Source organism: Eleutherodactylus coqui, chromosome 12 (assembly GCF_035609145.1).
Source record: "Eleutherodactylus coqui strain aEleCoq1 chromosome 12, aEleCoq1.hap1, whole genome shotgun sequence".
NCBI classification, from domain to species: domain Eukaryota; kingdom Metazoa; phylum Chordata; class Amphibia; order Anura; family Eleutherodactylidae; genus Eleutherodactylus; species Eleutherodactylus coqui.
This window is the reverse complement of record NC_089848.1, coordinates 20,033,050-20,050,790: the sequence shown is the minus strand read 5'-3', so window position 1 is coordinate 20,050,790 and position 17,741 is coordinate 20,033,050. Positions and strand designations below refer to the sequence as shown.

The 17,741-nt window shown below is 44.6% G+C and overlaps 1 protein-coding gene across 3 annotated transcripts in view; it reads left to right on the top strand.

Annotated features, from left to right (window-relative positions):
• TPK1 (thiamin pyrophosphokinase 1) overlaps nucleotides 1-17,741 on the top strand; it is a 585,523-nt gene that overhangs the window by 563,908 nt on the left and 3,874 nt on the right. For 2 of the 3 annotated variants that reach the window (XM_066585418.1, XM_066585413.1), the window contains one exon: nucleotides 14,322-14,998. The exons of the other annotated variant lie outside the window; for it this stretch is intronic. In XM_066585418.1, coding sequence (XP_066441515.1) covers nucleotides 14,322-14,452 — 131 coding nt within the window. In that variant the 3' untranslated portion in view covers nucleotides 14,453-14,998. Of the gene's footprint in view, nucleotides 1-14,321; nucleotides 14,999-17,741 lie in introns of those variants that run through there. 3 annotated transcript variants of the gene reach the window in all.

Sequence of the window (17,741 nt, the reverse complement as noted above, 5' to 3'; positions counted from 1 at the left end):
ACTGCATATACAAGCCCTCGCTATCTCCTGCCATAGTCAATTCACAAACATCTCTTGGATACGATTTTTTCTCTACCCTGAGTCATCACAAATATTAGTGCAAGCCCTCACCATCTCTCTTCTTGACTACTGCAACGTACTTCTCTGCAGCCTCCCATCCAACACTCTTGCACCCCTTCAAACCATCCTCAACTTTACTGCCCGGCTAATCCACCTCTTCCCTCTGCAAATCCCTTCACTGGTTACCTATTGTCCAGAGAATTCAGCTCAAAATATTAGCAATGAGATACAAAGCTGTCCAAAACCTGTCCCCTTAATACATCTCTGACCTAATATTCTGATACCTCCCTATTTGTTATCTCCAGTTCTCGTAAGACCTCCTCTGCTCTCCCCTGGTGTGCTCCTTACATAATCATCTCCAGGATGACCCTGGAACTCACTACCCCAAGTCATCAAACTCCTCACCATCTTGGAAGACTTTGAAAAGAATCTGAAAACACACTTTTTCAGACACGTCTATGCATACAATGTGCAGAAACCCTGCTGCCACCACAACAGCAGCATCTTCTACTCTAATTTAATGTCTCCTTCCCCCATAGATGATAAGCCTTTGTGAGCAGGTTCATCACTCCCGTTCCTGCCCTTTGGCTTTCTATCTAACTATGTTACCCACCTCAACCATTGTACTGCCAACTGAGACTTCCCGTTACTGATTCCTGGCTCTTCCTTGACTACTCTCCAGACCTGCGGCTGCTACACCTGAGGCTCCACCCTAGTGCCTGAACTGCTACACTCCCGCTGTATCAATTTGTTAGTCATTTAGTAGATGTTTATTGTTCCTGTTGTTTTATTTATGTAATGTATTTAATCCCCTGCTTGCATTTGTACAGTGCTTGTAAATGCACTTTAAAATAAAAAATAATGATCAGGGCCAGCCATAGGTCTGACTGTGCCCTGTGCAAACACTTTTTTTGCTCCCACTCCCATTGTAATAAAATAAAGCTATGTAAAACTGACACATAAAAAGTCTTGGGGTACGTTCACACATCGTGTATTTTGGTGAGGATCCACAGAAAAATCTGCAGCATAATGTTGAAAGATATCAGTAAGGAGAATGGGACCAAAACATATCCAAGATATTACGTAAACTATGGAATACAGTGAGGACGGTCATCAAAAAGTGAAATACATTGGCATAACAGTGACATTGCCAAGAACTGGACATCCCTCAAAAATTGATGAAAAGAACAAAATTGATTCAGGAGGCTGTGAAGAGGCCGACAGCAACATTAAAGGAGCTGCAGGAGCAAGTACTGGTTATGTAGTGCATGTGACAGCCATCTCCTGTACTCTTCATATGTCTGGGCTGTGGGGTAGGGGGGCAAGATGGAAGCCTTTTCCAAAAAAAGAAAAACATCCAAGACCCTTTTTTGCCAAAACCTCTATTAAGTCTGCCAAATGCATGCGGGAGAATGTGTTAACAACATAAGAACTATCTTCAGTGTAAAGAAGGAGTCCTAGAAGATGATATGGCCCCACAGAGCCCAGATCTCAGCATCACAAAGAATCTGTCTGGGATTACACGGAGAGACATACGGATGTGAGCAAGTCTACATCCATCAAGGCTTTGGTGAGTTATCCAAGATGTTGGGAACAACTTACCTGCTGAATTCCTTCAAAAACTGTGCAAGTGTACCTAGAAGAATTAATGCTGTTTTAAAGGAAAAGGGTCGTCGCACCAAATATTGATTTGATTAAGGCCGGGTTCACATCAACGCTGATTCACAGATCCGGCACAAAATACCAGAAGAAATAGCGCCGCATGCAGTGTTTTTTCTTCCAGTAACATGCTGGGTAGGTGAGTAGAAACCGAACAGACACCATTATTTGTCAATGGGGTCCATCCGGCGCTCTTTGGTTCCATCATAAGACCGATCCGTTCGGCCACAGGGATTCCCCTTTCCTGTACCCATAACGGAACCTCTGATGCAGATGTCAAAGGGTTCGCACAGGGCGTAAATCCTATGGATTGCCCTTAGCAAGACCGCATGGAAATTCTGCAAGATTTCCGCAGCAGAAGTCCTGCAGGTTTTGGTGTGGATTTTGAGGGTCTTGTTCCACTGCAGCCATATCTTCCTATAGGGAGGAGAGAGCCGGTAGCAGAAATCGTAGCAGAAACAATTGACATGCCGCGGCTTTAAATTGCACGTGGCATGTCCGTTTCAGAGCGGACTGTCCACGGTGTGTGGAAGAGATTTTTGCAAATCTCTTCCACTTTGCTGCTTAACCTTGGGTTTAAGATTGATGAAGGAATTTCCGTGCAGAAAGTCTAACCGTGAACTGCGACAATTCCGCCCCGCGTGAACCCAGACTTATATTTATCTTTTCCTCATTCGCTTTCAATTTTGCTAATTTACAAAAATAAACTAGTAACTCTTTTTTTAAAAAGAAAACATTTCTACTTTACAACGGCTTTCCACACCTATGTAAAAGTCTTGCACAGTACTATATATATATATATATATATATATATATATATATATATATATATATATATATATATATATAATAAAATAAAATATCCCGCCCTTAAGTAATACCTGCCTAGTTCAGCAGAAATGCAAACAAACCTTAGTTTATCTTTTGGAAAATAAGCCACGGGGAATTGCGCTGATTTTCTGAAGCTAGCTCTGCTGGTTTATCGCCCTGATGTATATTCTTAGTAGAACCATTTTCAGCCAACATTATGTTTAATGTAGCTTTGCCCTGCAGTTTTGTAGCATGCGGCTTGCACCTGGATCATATTTGACAAAACATCTTCATGGATTGCTACTGCTGACTGTGCAGACCTCCAGATAATAAATTAGCGCACAAGATGAATTTATCTAAATAGTAAAGACTCATCTCTGCTGAGTCCGCATATTTAAAACATTAATCCACTTTGCAAGGCTTTAATGAGGCCCAAGGATCAGGGTGAAGCTATGTTTTCTCATGGCGTGCGTGTTGTTGAACTCCAGAGGTTAAGTATTATGTAGGGTACTTAGCATCATTACGGCTCGGTATCTTCCAGATACAAAACAAACATTTGGTCACTTGAAGTAAAGAATCCCGAAATCTAAAAGCGAGGTTGAACATATAGCACAATGTATAATAAAATTAGATGATCATAATTGCATCTTCACAATGGGTATGGTCACACGGCGGATTTGATCTGGAATTCGTGCCGATTCTGCATCAAGTCCACGTCTTGTTACTTTCAAAGGGAACCTGCACTGTAGTCTATATGGCGTAGATTTTTCCATATGCATATGGCACTTGACACAAATTTTGTGCTGGGATTTACAACATGTGGATTTGCCTTTTGAAAAGGGCTTAATCCATGTGCGGATCTCCAGGTATACATGTATATAGCCGGGGCAAAATTCACGTTTTTAGAGGCAAAATCAGCGCTAACATATTTGCATCGGATGTGAACATGCTCTTAAAGTTTTCTTATAGGCTCATAATAATCTGTAGACAATGTCTAATGACTTGAGTTGTAGATTATCTATTCTTTTATGATTATACATATTTAACCAGTAAAGGTAATGAATGATACGTGCCAATTTAGGCTGTGACAGGGGAAATCAATAGGATCGTAGTGAGAATTGCAGGTTGCTATGACTGTGACTCCCAAGTCGTAAAAAATCCACTAGAGAGCTGGAACACGTACTTGATTGCTTGTATAATACAGTGCAGTACTTCTGTATTGTGGTGTATTGTACCTGTTAGTATTCTTCTGTTAAGTCATGCATCTAGCAGGGTGTAATAGAGGTTCTAAGACCCTTCGGGCCTTCATCAGGCCCTGGCTGTCCATTGGCACCCTGCAATTGAAAGGAGAACTTCAGCATTGTCACATTAGGACTAACCAGTAATAGAATATACTTTAAAAGTAGAAGGAGAATACTGAAAGGAGGAATAAAATAGATTGAAAAAGGAGAAGTGGTAGCAGATAAGACAATGGTCACATCAAGTAGGTGGCAGGGTCAATGGAACTAAGAATGAAGACCAGCACCGGCAAGTCTTTCTTTAGGGCTTAAAGGGGTATTCTCAAAATTGACCTTTATCACCTATCTATAGGATAGGTGATAAAAGTATGATTGGTGCAGGTCTCACCACTGAAACCAACACTGGTCCCAAAAGCAGGGATTCTGTATCTCCCTCCTCACGACAGACTCAATGCACCCCCTGCAGTGAACAGGAGATTGAGTAGAGCGGTGGTTAGGAATACGCAGTAGCATCCCATTCATCTAGATGCCTGAGATAGCCGAGCACTTGTGCTCCGCAATTTCTTTCAGCTCCATTGAACTTCATGGAGCTGCACCATACATCCTCATTTGCAACTCTGCTCAATCTCTACGTCACTGCGGAGGCTGCAATGAGCCCGCAGTGAGGAGGAGAGGGGGACACGGGGCTCCCATTCTTGGGATCGGTGGATGTCTCAGCGGTGAGACCTCCACTTATCAGAATAGCTGATAAGTCTGTTTGGGGAATACCCCTTTAATAGTTGATCTAATCCACGGTGAAGACCGGTCAATGTCAACCTTCATCATATAATGCCAATGAACTGGACGTTAAAAGAGGGACGGTCTGCAGGGGAATATTTGGAAGTTCTGAGCTTATTGTAGCTTGTGAAGACTTTATTCCAGGACAGTTCCACGAGATATAAGGCATCCTACCCCCATCCACACCACAGTTCTAGACAACATCTGGCGAGACAATGCGATGACAATAACTCCTTTAGGAGGGTGAAGGGTAGGCGGCTGTCGAGAACTGACTGATGGTCTTCAAAATTGGTCAAACATCATAAATTGTTCACACAAGCAATCAATAGCCCCATGTCCACTGGTCCTTCTGCTCCATTTTAATAAAGCTTTAAACCCAATGTGAATAAATCGTGAAGATGTTTTTGCATTAACAGATGTACTGCGTGTGGAACAGAACACAAAGACCTTTTCTTTATTATTGTCTTTGTAAGTTCTTTGAACTGAACACTTTAGGTTTCACAACTCTTAGCGGCCGCAGTACAAAGCGCTGGTTAGTTGTTTCTCCGCACAAGATATGAAATTTCTGAATAAATGCTTTAGAGACGGAGAAGTCTCATAAATAAGTCAAGAATTTATCAAAGCACGTTCCCCTCTATAACTGTTGGATCAGACTGAGCTATCATCGAGGTCATTGCGTGGATGTACAAGGTGCCATGCAGTATGGAGACGGAGACTGTGAACACACTTGCTCTTTGTCTCCCTCTTTCTCCTTATGTACCGTATTAAATGTTCTATTCAAGCATTTATTTTTGCAAGGGTCTTTAAATCAAGATCTTCAAGTGCCTCCTAGTGGCTAATGTAAAAAATGCTACAAAAGGCTGCAACGTCTATTAAATGTGCTGCTCATGGTGCATTTTCATTTGGATGACAAAACTGACAGTATATTAGTGTCTAAAAATCTAAAAAAAAGTATTTAGGGAAGTAATTAACCCAGTACAGGTTTCATCATCTCTACTAACTTTGCTTACTTCCAGTGGATAGAAAATCTGTCATGGACACGATAATTGCATGGCCTCTTACAAGCCAGAGCTCTGATACATAGTACTGTAATCACTTCTGGTCCCTGTGTCCATCCTATGGCCAGGACAGATTGTTATCCACTAGAAGAAACATTAAAGGGGTTGTCCCACGAAAGCAAGTGGGGGTATACACTTCTGTATGGCCATATTAATGCACTTTGTAATATACATCGTGCATTAAATATGAGCCAAACAGAAGTTATTCACTTACCTGCTCCGTTGCTAGCGTCCTCGTTTCCATGGTGCCGTCAAATTTCAGCGTCTAATCTCCCGATTAGACGCGCTTGCGCAGTCCGGTCTTCTCCCTTCTGAATGGGGCCGCTCGTGCCGGAGAGCTGCTCCTCGTAGCTCCGCCCCGTCACGTGTGCCGATTCCAGCCAATCAGGAGGCTGGAATCAGCAATGGAACGCACAGAGCCCACGGTGCACCATGGGAGAAGACCTGCGGTCCACCGTAGGTGAAGATCCCGGCGGCCATCTTCGCAAGGTAAGTAAGAAGTCACCGGAGCGCGGGGATTCGGGTAAGTACTATCCGTTTTTTTTTTTTAAACCCCTGCATCGGGTTTGTCTCGCGCCGAACGGGGGGGCTATTGAAAAAAAAAAAACCCGTTTCGGCGCGGGACAACCCCTTTAAGCAGATATCTTCCAAACTGTGAGAAACCATATAGAAAGTACCGGTATATTGGAAAATGGTATAACTTTTATTATGTACTAAAAATAACATTTACTTGCTGAGTCTAGAATAACATATAAGCGCTACAATATCCAATGTGAAATGTGTTCTAGAAAATGAACCATAGAGAGATGGTATACTGTATGTCACAGTAACATTCACATGGATGTTACCCTCGTACTGTGATCAGCATAGGTACTGTGACTAGTATGCGGGTACTCAGTCCCATACATGATGCTCTGTGTTCATTCAGGCATCTTTATGTATAAATATGGATTTCGCGCTCCTTAGGACATATGTACTCTGGTCCGTGATTATTATCCCCAACTCCGTTTATTGCTGTACAACGCGTTTCGTCTCAAAGGACTTTTTCAAGTACATCTTCAAGTACTTGAAAAAGTCCTTTGAGACGAAACGCGTTGTACAGCAATAAACGGAGTTGAGGATAATAATACTTGAAAAAGTCCTTTGAGACGAAATGCGTTGTACAGCAATAAACGGAGTTGGGGATAATAATCACGGACCGGAGTACATATGTCCTAAGGAGCGTGAAATCCATATTTATACATACAGACTTTCCTTTAGCGGCTCTCTGGCCAGAGAGACGGAGGATGCGCACGGCTCTCCTACTGTCTAGCCCAGCGGGATATCACGGGACCTCCGGCAGGATCGTTTTACAGGCTTATCTGGATTTGGGGTGTTGGTGGAGATCTTTATTATAAAGGTCTCTGCTATACACCGGGTAAGTGTGTTTCATTTCCACTAAAGCACACCACGGTTTAATTATATCGGGCCGCCATTTCAGGAGCGCTATCCTAATTTTTTGTATTTTGGTTCATTCAGGCATCTTTCTATCATATTATTAACTATTTTAGGAATTTTGTTCTACAGTAGTTCCTTTGTGGGATCGGACCAGATGGACTGCCAGGTTGTGCTGCTGGGATCTGTTGTACTACAGGGTTCCAGGAGCACACCTTCACAGGTGAGGGATAATTGAGCTGGCTGGGTGTGGAGGTCCTCCTGCCAGCCAATTCCCACTGGTCTGCTGCCTATATATACACCAGCCCCTCTGCAAGAGATAGCTAGTATCCCTTCACTGTAGGGCAGTGGTGGCGAACCTATGGCAGAGCTCTCCCTGCTGGCATGCGTCACCATCGGCCGCTCACCACTAGTGAATGCCTGTAGGGGCTGCGGCTCCCCTGCAGGCATTCACTCATCAGCGCTGCTATCTGCACTCATCCCGACGCACACTGTGACGTCAGTGTGCAGCCGGGATCCTCCTCCCCCGTCCCCCAACGTCTCCTACTTGGTTCTGCGAGAGCAGGGGGAGGAGGCATCTGGCAGCACACTGACGTCAGTGTGCACCAGCGATCGGGCAGAAGAGGAGCGGAGCTTCCACAAAGAGGAGGGGTAAGTATGTGGGTCCCGGGGGTGGGCATTATCACTGCTGGGGGAGGGGGAGCATTATCACTGCTCAGGGAACGCTGGGGGGGGGGGCATTATCACTGCTGGGAACCGCTGGGGAAGGGGGGGGGGCATTATCACTGAGGGGGGGGGCATTATCACTACTGGGGGAGGAGGGGGCATTATCACTGCTGGGGGAGGGGGGGCATTATCACTGCTGAGGGACCACTGGGGTCGCATTATAACTGCTGGGGGACCGATGGGGTGGGGGGTCATTATTACTGCTGGGGGGATTGTTGGGGGGCATTATTACTACTGCGGGGGATCGCTAGGGGGGCATTATTGCTGGTGGGGGATCGCTGGGGAGGGGTGTTATTATTGCTGGGGGATCACTGGAGTGGGCATTATTATTGCTGGGGGGGGAAATATTAACACTGGGGGGGAATTTTACTGCTGGGGAACCTCTGGGGGGCATTATTACTGCTGGGGCTGTCACTACTATTACTGCTGGGGAAGGGGGGGTGTCGCTATTATTACTGCTGGGGGGGTCACTGTGGAGTGTCACTATTATTACTGCTGGGGGGGTGTCACTATTATTACTGCTGAGGGGGGTGTCACTATTATTACTGCTGGGGGGGTGTCACTATTATTACTGCTGAGGGGGGTGTCACTATTATTACTGCTGGGGGGGGTGTCACTATTATTACTGCTGGGGGGGGTGTCACTATTATTACTGCTGGGAGGTGTCACTATTATTACTGCTGGGGGGTGTCACTATTATTACTGCTGGGGGCTGCTGGGGGGTGTCACTAATATTACTGCTGGGTAGTGTCACTAATATTACTGCTGGGAGGCCGCTGGGGGGCTGCCACTATTATTACTGCTGGGAGGCCGCTCTGGGGGGTGTCACTAATGTTACTGCTGGGGGGCTGCTTTGGAGGGTGTCACTATTACTGCTGGGGGGATCACTATTACACTGGGAGTCGCTGTGGGATGTCATTATTATTGCTGGGGGTTCACTATTACTGCTGGGGTATGTTTAGACGTGGCGGAAATGGGCAGGGCTGTTTCAAAATGGACAGGGTGCAGATTTTGACTGCTTTTTGGATGTGTAAAATGCTGCAGAATTTTGCACAGAAATGTCCGCTGAGGACATTCTGCAGTATTTCGACATCCAAAAAGCAGTTAAAATCTGCACGCTGTCTATTTTGAAGTGGCCCTGTCCTTTTTAGAACGACGGAGGTAAAATCATACATCGTGATAAGCCCCGCCCCCCTGATGTGTTGGCACTTTGCGGTAAATAAGTGGGTTTTGGGTTGCAGTTTGGGCACTCGGTCTCTAAAAGGTTCGCCATCACTGCTCTAGGGCAGTGGTCCCCAACCTTTTTGGCACCAGGGACCGGCTTCAAGCAAGACCATTTTTACAAGACCCGTCAGGGTTGGGCGGGACATGGGCGGGGTTTTGGTTATAGGGGGGCGGGGTTATGAAGGGGGTTGGAGTTTAGTGCATTCTTATTTAGTTATGACATTAGAATGTCCTGGCAGTACACACATAGGGCAGTGTATAATCTCCCCCCCCCCCAGCACACACATAGGGCAGCATATAATTTATCTCCCCCCCCCAGTAATAGACAGCCCCCATCCCTCAGTAATAGACAGCCCCCACCTCTCAGTAATTAGCAGCCCCTCCCCCTGTAATAAGCAGGTCCCCCCCCAGTAATAAGCAGGTCCCCCCCCCAGTAATAAGCAGGTCCCCCCCCCTAGTAATAGGCAGCGCCCCACCCCCAGTAATAGGCAGCGCCCCCCCCAAGTAATAGGCAGCGCCCCCCCCCCCAAGTACTAGGCGGCAGCCCCCCCCCCCAGTAATAGGCAGCCTCCCCAGTAATAAGCAGCCTCCCCAGTAATAGGCAGCCTCCCCAGTAATAGGCAGCCCCTTCCCCTGTAATAAGTAGCCCCCAGCCCACCCCAGTAATAAGCAGCCCCCCAGTAAGCAATCCCCCCCAGTAATAAGCAGGTCCCCCCCAGTAATAACCAGGTCCCCCCTAGTAATAACCAGCCCCCCCAGTAATAAGCAACCCCATTCCCCTGTAATAAGAACACCCCCCCCCCAGTAATAAGCAGCCCCCCCAGTAATAAGCAGGTTCCCCCCAGTAATAAGCAGGTCCCCCCAGCCAGTAATAGGCACCCCCCCCAGTAATAGGCAGCCCCTTCCCCTGTAATAAGTAGCCCCCCCCAGTAATAAGCAGCCCCCCCAGTAAGCAACCCCTCCAGAAATAAGCAGGTCCCCCCCCCCCAGTAATAGGCAGCCCCCCCGTAATAGGCAGCCCCCCCCCCAGTAATAGGCAGCCCCTTCCCCTGTAATAAGTAGCCCCCCCCAGTAATAACCAGCCCCCCCCCCAGTAATAAGCAGCCCCTTCCCCTGTAATAAGTAGTCCTCCCCCCCAGTAATAAGCACACACCCCCCCCCAGTAAGCAACCCCCCAGTAATAAGCAGGTCCCCCCTGTAATAAGCAGGTCCCCAGTAGTAAGTAGCCCCCCCAGTAATAGGCAGCCCCTTCCCCTGTAATAAGTAGCCCCCACCCCCCAGTGATAACCAGCCCCCCAGTAATAGGCAGCCCCTTCCCCTGTAATAAGTAGCCCCCAGTAATAACCAGCCCTCCCAGTAATTGGCAGCCCCTTCCCCTGTAATAAGTAGCCCCCCCAGTAATAGGCAGCTCCCCAACCCATATACTTACCTCCTCCCTGCTGTCGCTCTCTGTCTGCTTGCCCTGACGTCAGCCCGGAACGCTTCCTCCCCGAGTCCTCTCCTGCGGAACTAATGAGCAGGGGACTCGGGGAAGAGTATCCTGGCTGCACAGACGTCAGTGTGCGCCGGCATCAGCGCGATTACCAGCGGGGAGCTGCGGCGCCCTCGCTGGTAATCGCTTCGGTGGTCAGCGGCGTCGGCACGCCGCGGACCACATAGCACAAGGCAGCGGGCCGGATTCGGCCCGCGGGCCTTGTGTTTAGAGTAAAAGTTCCCGGCGGTGCCGCGGACCGGCGCTAAACACCCAACGGCCCGGCCCCGGTCCGCGGACCGGCGGTTGGGGACCCCTGCTCTAGGGATTGTAGTTTTGCATGCCTGTCTGTGTTAGGTGTGTGAGCAGTGTCTTGTCCAGTGTCTGTGCAGGTGGTCAGACATCAGGTTTGGACAGTCCTGTTCTGTGTTGGTTCTGTCTGGTATGCTAGCCCTAGTGTGTTGGTGTGTGAACTGTGTACTGTGTTGCTGGATCATGTATCATCTCTAGGCTAGTGTGGATATAGGTTCCAGAACAGGGCCACCTTTATCGAGATAATCGCTCTGCTTGCAGGCAGGGTTCTGTTTCATGTTGTCGTGTTAGAGTAGGGACCGTGAGACACGAGGATTCTTGAAGCTGGGCTCACGTCTTAAGTTCATTGGCCAATGCACAAACTAATCCCTCATATTTTTTTTTACAGCAATTCCATATTCTTTAGCGTGTGGGGATGTCTGGCAAGTGTGTTGGTCATTTGACCTATGTTATGGCTGTTCATGAGTCCAGTCCACAGTATGCAGTTCTCTGTCCAGTTAGTGTTTCCATCAGCACGTCCAGTCTGAATTCCATTTTAGGTTCCCTTATTTGTGTTATCCCCACCTTTTTTTGTCACGTTTGTGTGGGCCTTGTGCTTATTTGCCCACATGAACATAACATGGACTAGCTTTCACTCCTCTCATGTATCAGTGAGCCTTGGGTGTCCGATATCTTGTCACCAGTTCACTGGTTGCCCGTCCTTAGATCACTTTTGCTAGCTGCTAAAGGCCCATTTACAAGCAAAGACAATCTTTCAAACGTTTGATTGACAGCTCTAGCGATCATTTTGCATAAAGTGTTAATGGGCTCTAATGCCCCTTAGCACCTTATCAGCTTGATTTGCATGTAAATGAGCCTCCAGCAGCTGACTACAATGTAGTCAGCTGTTCCTGTGGAGAACACAGCTTGTGGTCCCCACTATCCCTTTCCAGCTGAATGATGGATTTTAAGATCCACTAAAAATCATCATTCAGCCAAAGAGTGAAAGATGGAAGCGTTTACACGCAACGATTATCACTCAAAAGCCATTGTTTGAACGAATTTTGAGTGATAATCGTTGTGTGTAAAAGGGCCTTAACCCCTTAGTGACCGGGCTTTTTTGCTTTTTTTCCATTTTTGTTTTTTCCTACTCCCTTTTAAAAAATCGTAGCTCCTTTATTTATCCATCGAAGTCGCTGTATGAGGGCTTGTTTTTTGCGGGACGAGTTGTATTTTTCAATGGCACTATTTATTGTACCATATAATGTACTGAAAAACTTTTTAAAAATTCTTAGCGGAGAGAAATGGAAAAAAAAACGACATTCCACCATCTTTCGGTGCGTCCTGTTTCTACGACGCACAAACTGCAACAAAAACGACCTGATATTTGTATTCTATGGGTCAGTACGATTACTACGATACCAAACTTATACAGTCTTGTTTTTGCTGTAGTACTTGTATTTTTTTTTTAAGATATTACATTTTTTTCAATTATTTTCTGCGGTCATTTTGTGCGCGCGATAACTTTTTTATTTTTCTGTCGACGTAGTTGAGCAAGGGCTCATTTTTTGCGGGATGTCCTGTAGTTTCCGATAGTATCAATTTGAAATACATACGACTTTTTGATCGCTTTTTATTGCGTTTTTTCTGGGAGACAGGGTAACTAAAAAAAATGCATTTCTGGCGTTCTTTATTTTTTTTTTCAGACGACATTCACGTGCAGAAAAAATAATGCACTACTTTGATAGATCGGACTTTTACGGATGCGGCGATATCAAATACATATTTTTATTTTATGATTTAGATTTTTTAATAATGGATATGGCAAAAGGGGGGTGATTTAAACTTTTATAACTTTTTTTTTTTTTTTACAATTTAAAAAACTTTATTGATCTTTTTTTTAACTTTACTTTGAAGTCCCCCTGGGGGACTTTAACATGCGATGCTTTGATCGCTCCTGCAGTATGACGTAATGCTATAGCATTACGTCATACTGCTTTTTTACAGGCAGTCTTTCAAGCCACCCTGTGTGGATGGCTTGATAGACAGTCTGCTAAGGCAGCCCTGGGGCCATTCATTAGGCCCCCGGCTGCCATGACACCTGCACGGATCCCCCGATCTTACCGCGGGGGGGCCGTGCGGGACCCCCAAACAGCGTTTGGGGGATTTAAATGCCGCTGTCAGAATTGACAGCGGCATTTAAAGGTTTAATAGCCGCGAACGGCCGAGCGCGGGTGTCAGCTGTAATAAACAGCTGACGCCCGCGCTGTAGGGAGGGAGATAGCGGCGCTACCTCCCTCCATACACGTCCTGCAGCTGCAGGACGTAAAAACACTATGGCCCGGTCGTTAAGGGGTTAACTATTGAATACTGGTAACACCTCCTAAGACCTGCTGTTTTGGTGATGATCTGGCGCAGTTATCTAGTCATCACAATTTGGCATTTGTTAAAGTCACTTAGATCCTTACACTTGCCCAGTTTTTCTGCTTCCAACGCATCGACTTCAATAACTTATTGTTCACTTGCTGCCTAATATATGCCACCTCACGACAGATTTATGAGATTATCAACATCATTCACCTCACCCGTTACTTTTGATGGTTTTAATGTTATGATTGAACAGCCCTTGTGTGTGAAATATATACATGCAGACAGGTCGTTCCTATCCTACGTATGTGGTTACCTTGATATGTTGTGTTCACTATGTGTTTGCTATGTAGTGTATACTGTTATAATAAGGCTACATTTACATGCAGCGGAAACGCCACGTATTTTCAGCATCGGAGAATCCGCTGTGAGATCCGCATTATTTCCAAATCAAAAATTGGTGCGGATGTTAGTGCGGATCCAAAGCAGACTTCTATTAAAAAGGGTGAAATGAACTGCAGATCCGCATCAAATTCTGCATCGAAATCTGAATCGGTGATGCAGATTTTGAAGCGGATTTCGCACACAGCGCACCCGAATACTTTTCACTCAAGTAGTGAAGTACTCGAAAATCGCGGTGCTCGATTGCGAAATCGCCCTTACCGAGTACGTTCGCTCATCTCTAATTAAAAGCAAATATAGTCCAATTTCTCCTTAGAACAGTTTCCTACACAGGAGTTTTTTAGAAAAATGCCAGTACAGTTTTTAAGCCATTGCCAGAAGTGGATCCAGCGGGAAGTTAAAGTAGAAGTTCTTCTTTTATTTCCCAATCCTTTCAAACCCATTATGAACTTTGGCTGAAAAAACTGCTTTAAAAAATTGCAACATTCTACCAAAAACCCACTGTGAGTACTGAGTGTGAAACCACCTCATTGTGAAGGTTGCCTTCCGATGTAAAGACCATGCTAAAAGTTTCATTTTTATCAGCATGCAATGTCCAGTTCATTTGGGCACAACCATCAGGAGGAGGAGATAGCGGCATATTAAACGTTTTCTCCATTCCTGATGACATTAAAATGTTCTTTCATCTCAGCCTCTTAAATAGTAGCTAAATTAATAGTTCTCTGTAGAAAGAATAAAAAAAATTTTTTCTTCACAAAAAGCACAGAGAGGCCAAAAGTTACAATTTTATTACTTATTTTTCAGCTGCAGGAGTATTGAAATTTGGGACTTTGGTCAGCACATCAAACACTTATGACGGGAGTGGCATTGTCACAGTGGAAACTGACAATCCTCTGATATGGACCATGGGTTTAAAGACAACAAATGATGATTGAAGACAAGTACTGACCGTTTCGCCAGGAGCAAATCTAAGAATAACACTGTAGGTGAAGGTCAACTGTATCTGTCAAAGTCCTTAAGAGAGAGAAGTTGTATAAGGGCTAAACCATATCCACTTGAAACTCTTAACTACCTTTCCATCTGTCTACATCTAGTCTCAGAATATTGGATAAGCATGCAAACATCTGACCGTTCCTCTTAATAGCGGCATGGGTTCAAATGGCAATTTATGCATTCCATCGACACAAAATCTCAATTAGCACAAGAACTTTGTTTAAAAGAAGGATATGGATTGGTGGAATAAGAGCTGCAGCTAGACCAAAGTCACATTACGCTGAATGTATTTGTTTAATGAACGAAGGGTGTGTGGGTAATATTTAGTGCCAAATACAATGTGCATCTTTATACTTTTCCTTTTGCCTTTCCATTAATACATTTTTTCTACGTTCATTCTAAGTATAAAGTGCCTAAACCATGTTTTCTAATAGTTGTGATTTGTAAAAGGATAAAAAGTACATTTAATAAAATATGCTGAATTATAACTTTTGTTTTCTGCTCATTTCTTGCAGTTTTTATGTTGTCGTCTTTTATTCAAGGTGTTATTCCACCAAAATATATTATCCCATACCCATAGGGAGTAACTGTACCATTGGCATACCAAAAATGTAATAATCTACTGTATGACAACTGCAATGTGCCGAGCCCTGTGTATTCTGCTGCTGTTACTGAATATTCTCTAGGCTGCTTTCTGCTTCCTGTAGATGTAAGACTACTCAGTCATCTGTACCCATCCCTGCAGTAAGAAGATGTTTGCACACTGCTTGCAGTGGCCTTCTGTCGATGATGGCACACCATGTAGCTGCTACGAGCTCCATGGGGCAGGGCAGCCCAGGGCTGAACATCCCGAGCCCATTCACCGGCCCTAGCTCTTCCACCCTGGCCAGGAGTAAAATCACAACTTCTCACTGCTGGTGTCTGATGCCATCCCCTGTGTGCAACTTAACACCTTCCCTTGGCTGTGGCACACTGTACTCTGAGAGCCTGAGTTGGAGAGGGCGTAGTCAGGTTGTACACAGAACATGGTGTCAGACACCAGGAGTAAGTAATTGTGATTTTACTGCCGGCCAAGATGTAAGGGCCACAGAAGGCACATTGGTGACACTATTATTGCATAGGGCCACAGAGGGGGTGCTGGCAGCATTATTACTACATGAGGCCATAGAGGGGGCACAGACAGCATTATTACTAACTTAAGCCACAAAGGAAAAACAGGTAACATTATTATTAAATGGGGCTACAGAGGGGGAACTACTACTATTTAAGGAATTATTACTATTTGGGGTGCAGAGGAGGCATTATTACTATTTGGAACAGAGGGGACACTTACTATTTAGGGCACATAGGGAGCACAATTACTTATTAGGGCACAGGGTGGGAATTATTGCTAATTTGGAGGCATTACTAATTGGGTCATAGAGAGGGCACTATTACTAATTATTTTGTGGAGGCACTGTTGCCTTGAGGGGGCCACAGAGAGAGCACTAGTATTTGTGGATGTCACTAAGAGGAGAAGCAGCAGGATGGGAAGTTGTGACTGTAAGAAGTCCTCATAGTGGTCTGGAACTGGAGAAAGAAGAAAAGGGAAAGTGGATGACCTCAATCAGCAAAGACATCACCTGGGATCACTGGAGGTAACTACACTGTAATCACTATCAGTGTATAGAACTGGTATCTGACTATTATATGGTGACAGCATTGTTTAGAGATATACTAAAGCTCTAAATGAGCTGTGTTCTAAAAAGTGTCTCAGTGATTAGCACAGTTGCCTTGCAGTGATGGGGCCGAGGTTCAAATCCAGCCAAGAATAACATTTGCTTGGAATTTGTAGGTTCTCCTCGTGTTTGCATGGGTTTCCTCGCACATTCCAAAAATATACCAATTCGTGGACATAGACTTTAAGCACTAATGCTGATGATATCAAGTGATATATGACTGAAGTAAGGAAAACATGCTGAAAGTTGCCTCTTTCTGCTACAATACATGCAAAGAGACATTGTTGGACCAGTGGTAATTCCAGGGACTCTAAAAGTGGATCAATACCTACTCTCTTCCAGATGACGGTGGTTCACTTCCATATATCATATACCCCTATTATAGCAGAAGGAGGCTCTTACACAGCTCCAATGATGGAAAAATATAAATATTATGGGGTTTTGATGTAATGACACAGAAAAAAAAATAATTTTTTTGTATTGTGCAAGAGTAGAAAAACCTAGAAAAAGTTATCCTTTTGGTATCTTTGTATTGTAACAACCCTCAAAATAAAGTTCATGTTATTTATATCACACAATGAATGACATAAAAACAAAACCCAAATGAAATGGCAGAACTGCTGTGTTTTTTTCAGGTCAGCCTAGGGAAATGATTTGTATACTGAGGAGAATCTACCTCATCTATATGTGTATGTACTGAGGAGAATCCAGCTCACCTCTACGCGTATATATGGAGGAGAATATAACTGACCTCCGTGTGTATATACTGAGAGGAATCTACCTCACCTCTATGTGTATATACTGAGGAGAATCTACCTCATCTATATGTGTATGTACTGAGGAGAATCTACTTCACTTCTACATGTATATACTGAGGAGAATCCTGCTCAACTCTATGTGTATATACTGAGGAGAATCCAGCTCACCTCTATGTGTATATGCTGAGGAGAATCTACCTCACCTATGTGTGCATATGCTAAGCATAATGTAACTAACCTCTATGTGTATATACTAAGGTGAATCTAACTGACCTCTATGTGTATATACTGAGGAGAATCTAATGCTCCTGTGTATGTATACTAAAAGGCTGCAAAGTGCATAAGGAAGTTGCCATGGACTGCAGGGATGGAGCATGCCTTTAAGGCTAAAAAGGAGCTGAAATCTCCAGTCTGGGGTTAAATTTGAATTAAAATAGGCTTTACCTTTAAAGGTAAAAAGTGTGCAAAGTAAGAGGGGTGGCACATTTTGCAGAGGGAAATAAGTACATGCAGTCTGAGGAGAATCTGGGTATATCAGCTAGTAAATTATATGTACCCTGAATTGACCCCATTACATTGTCTTGTAAAACAAAAACCCTCATAAGGCTATGACAACAAAGTTTTTTAAAAGTTATGTTTGTTAAAATACAAAAATAATCTTGCCATTAAGTACCAGATTAGGCCTAGTCCATAAGTGGTTAAATAAACTTTAATAAAGTTTTTTAAATAAGGCACCCACAGTTGAAAAAGAAATA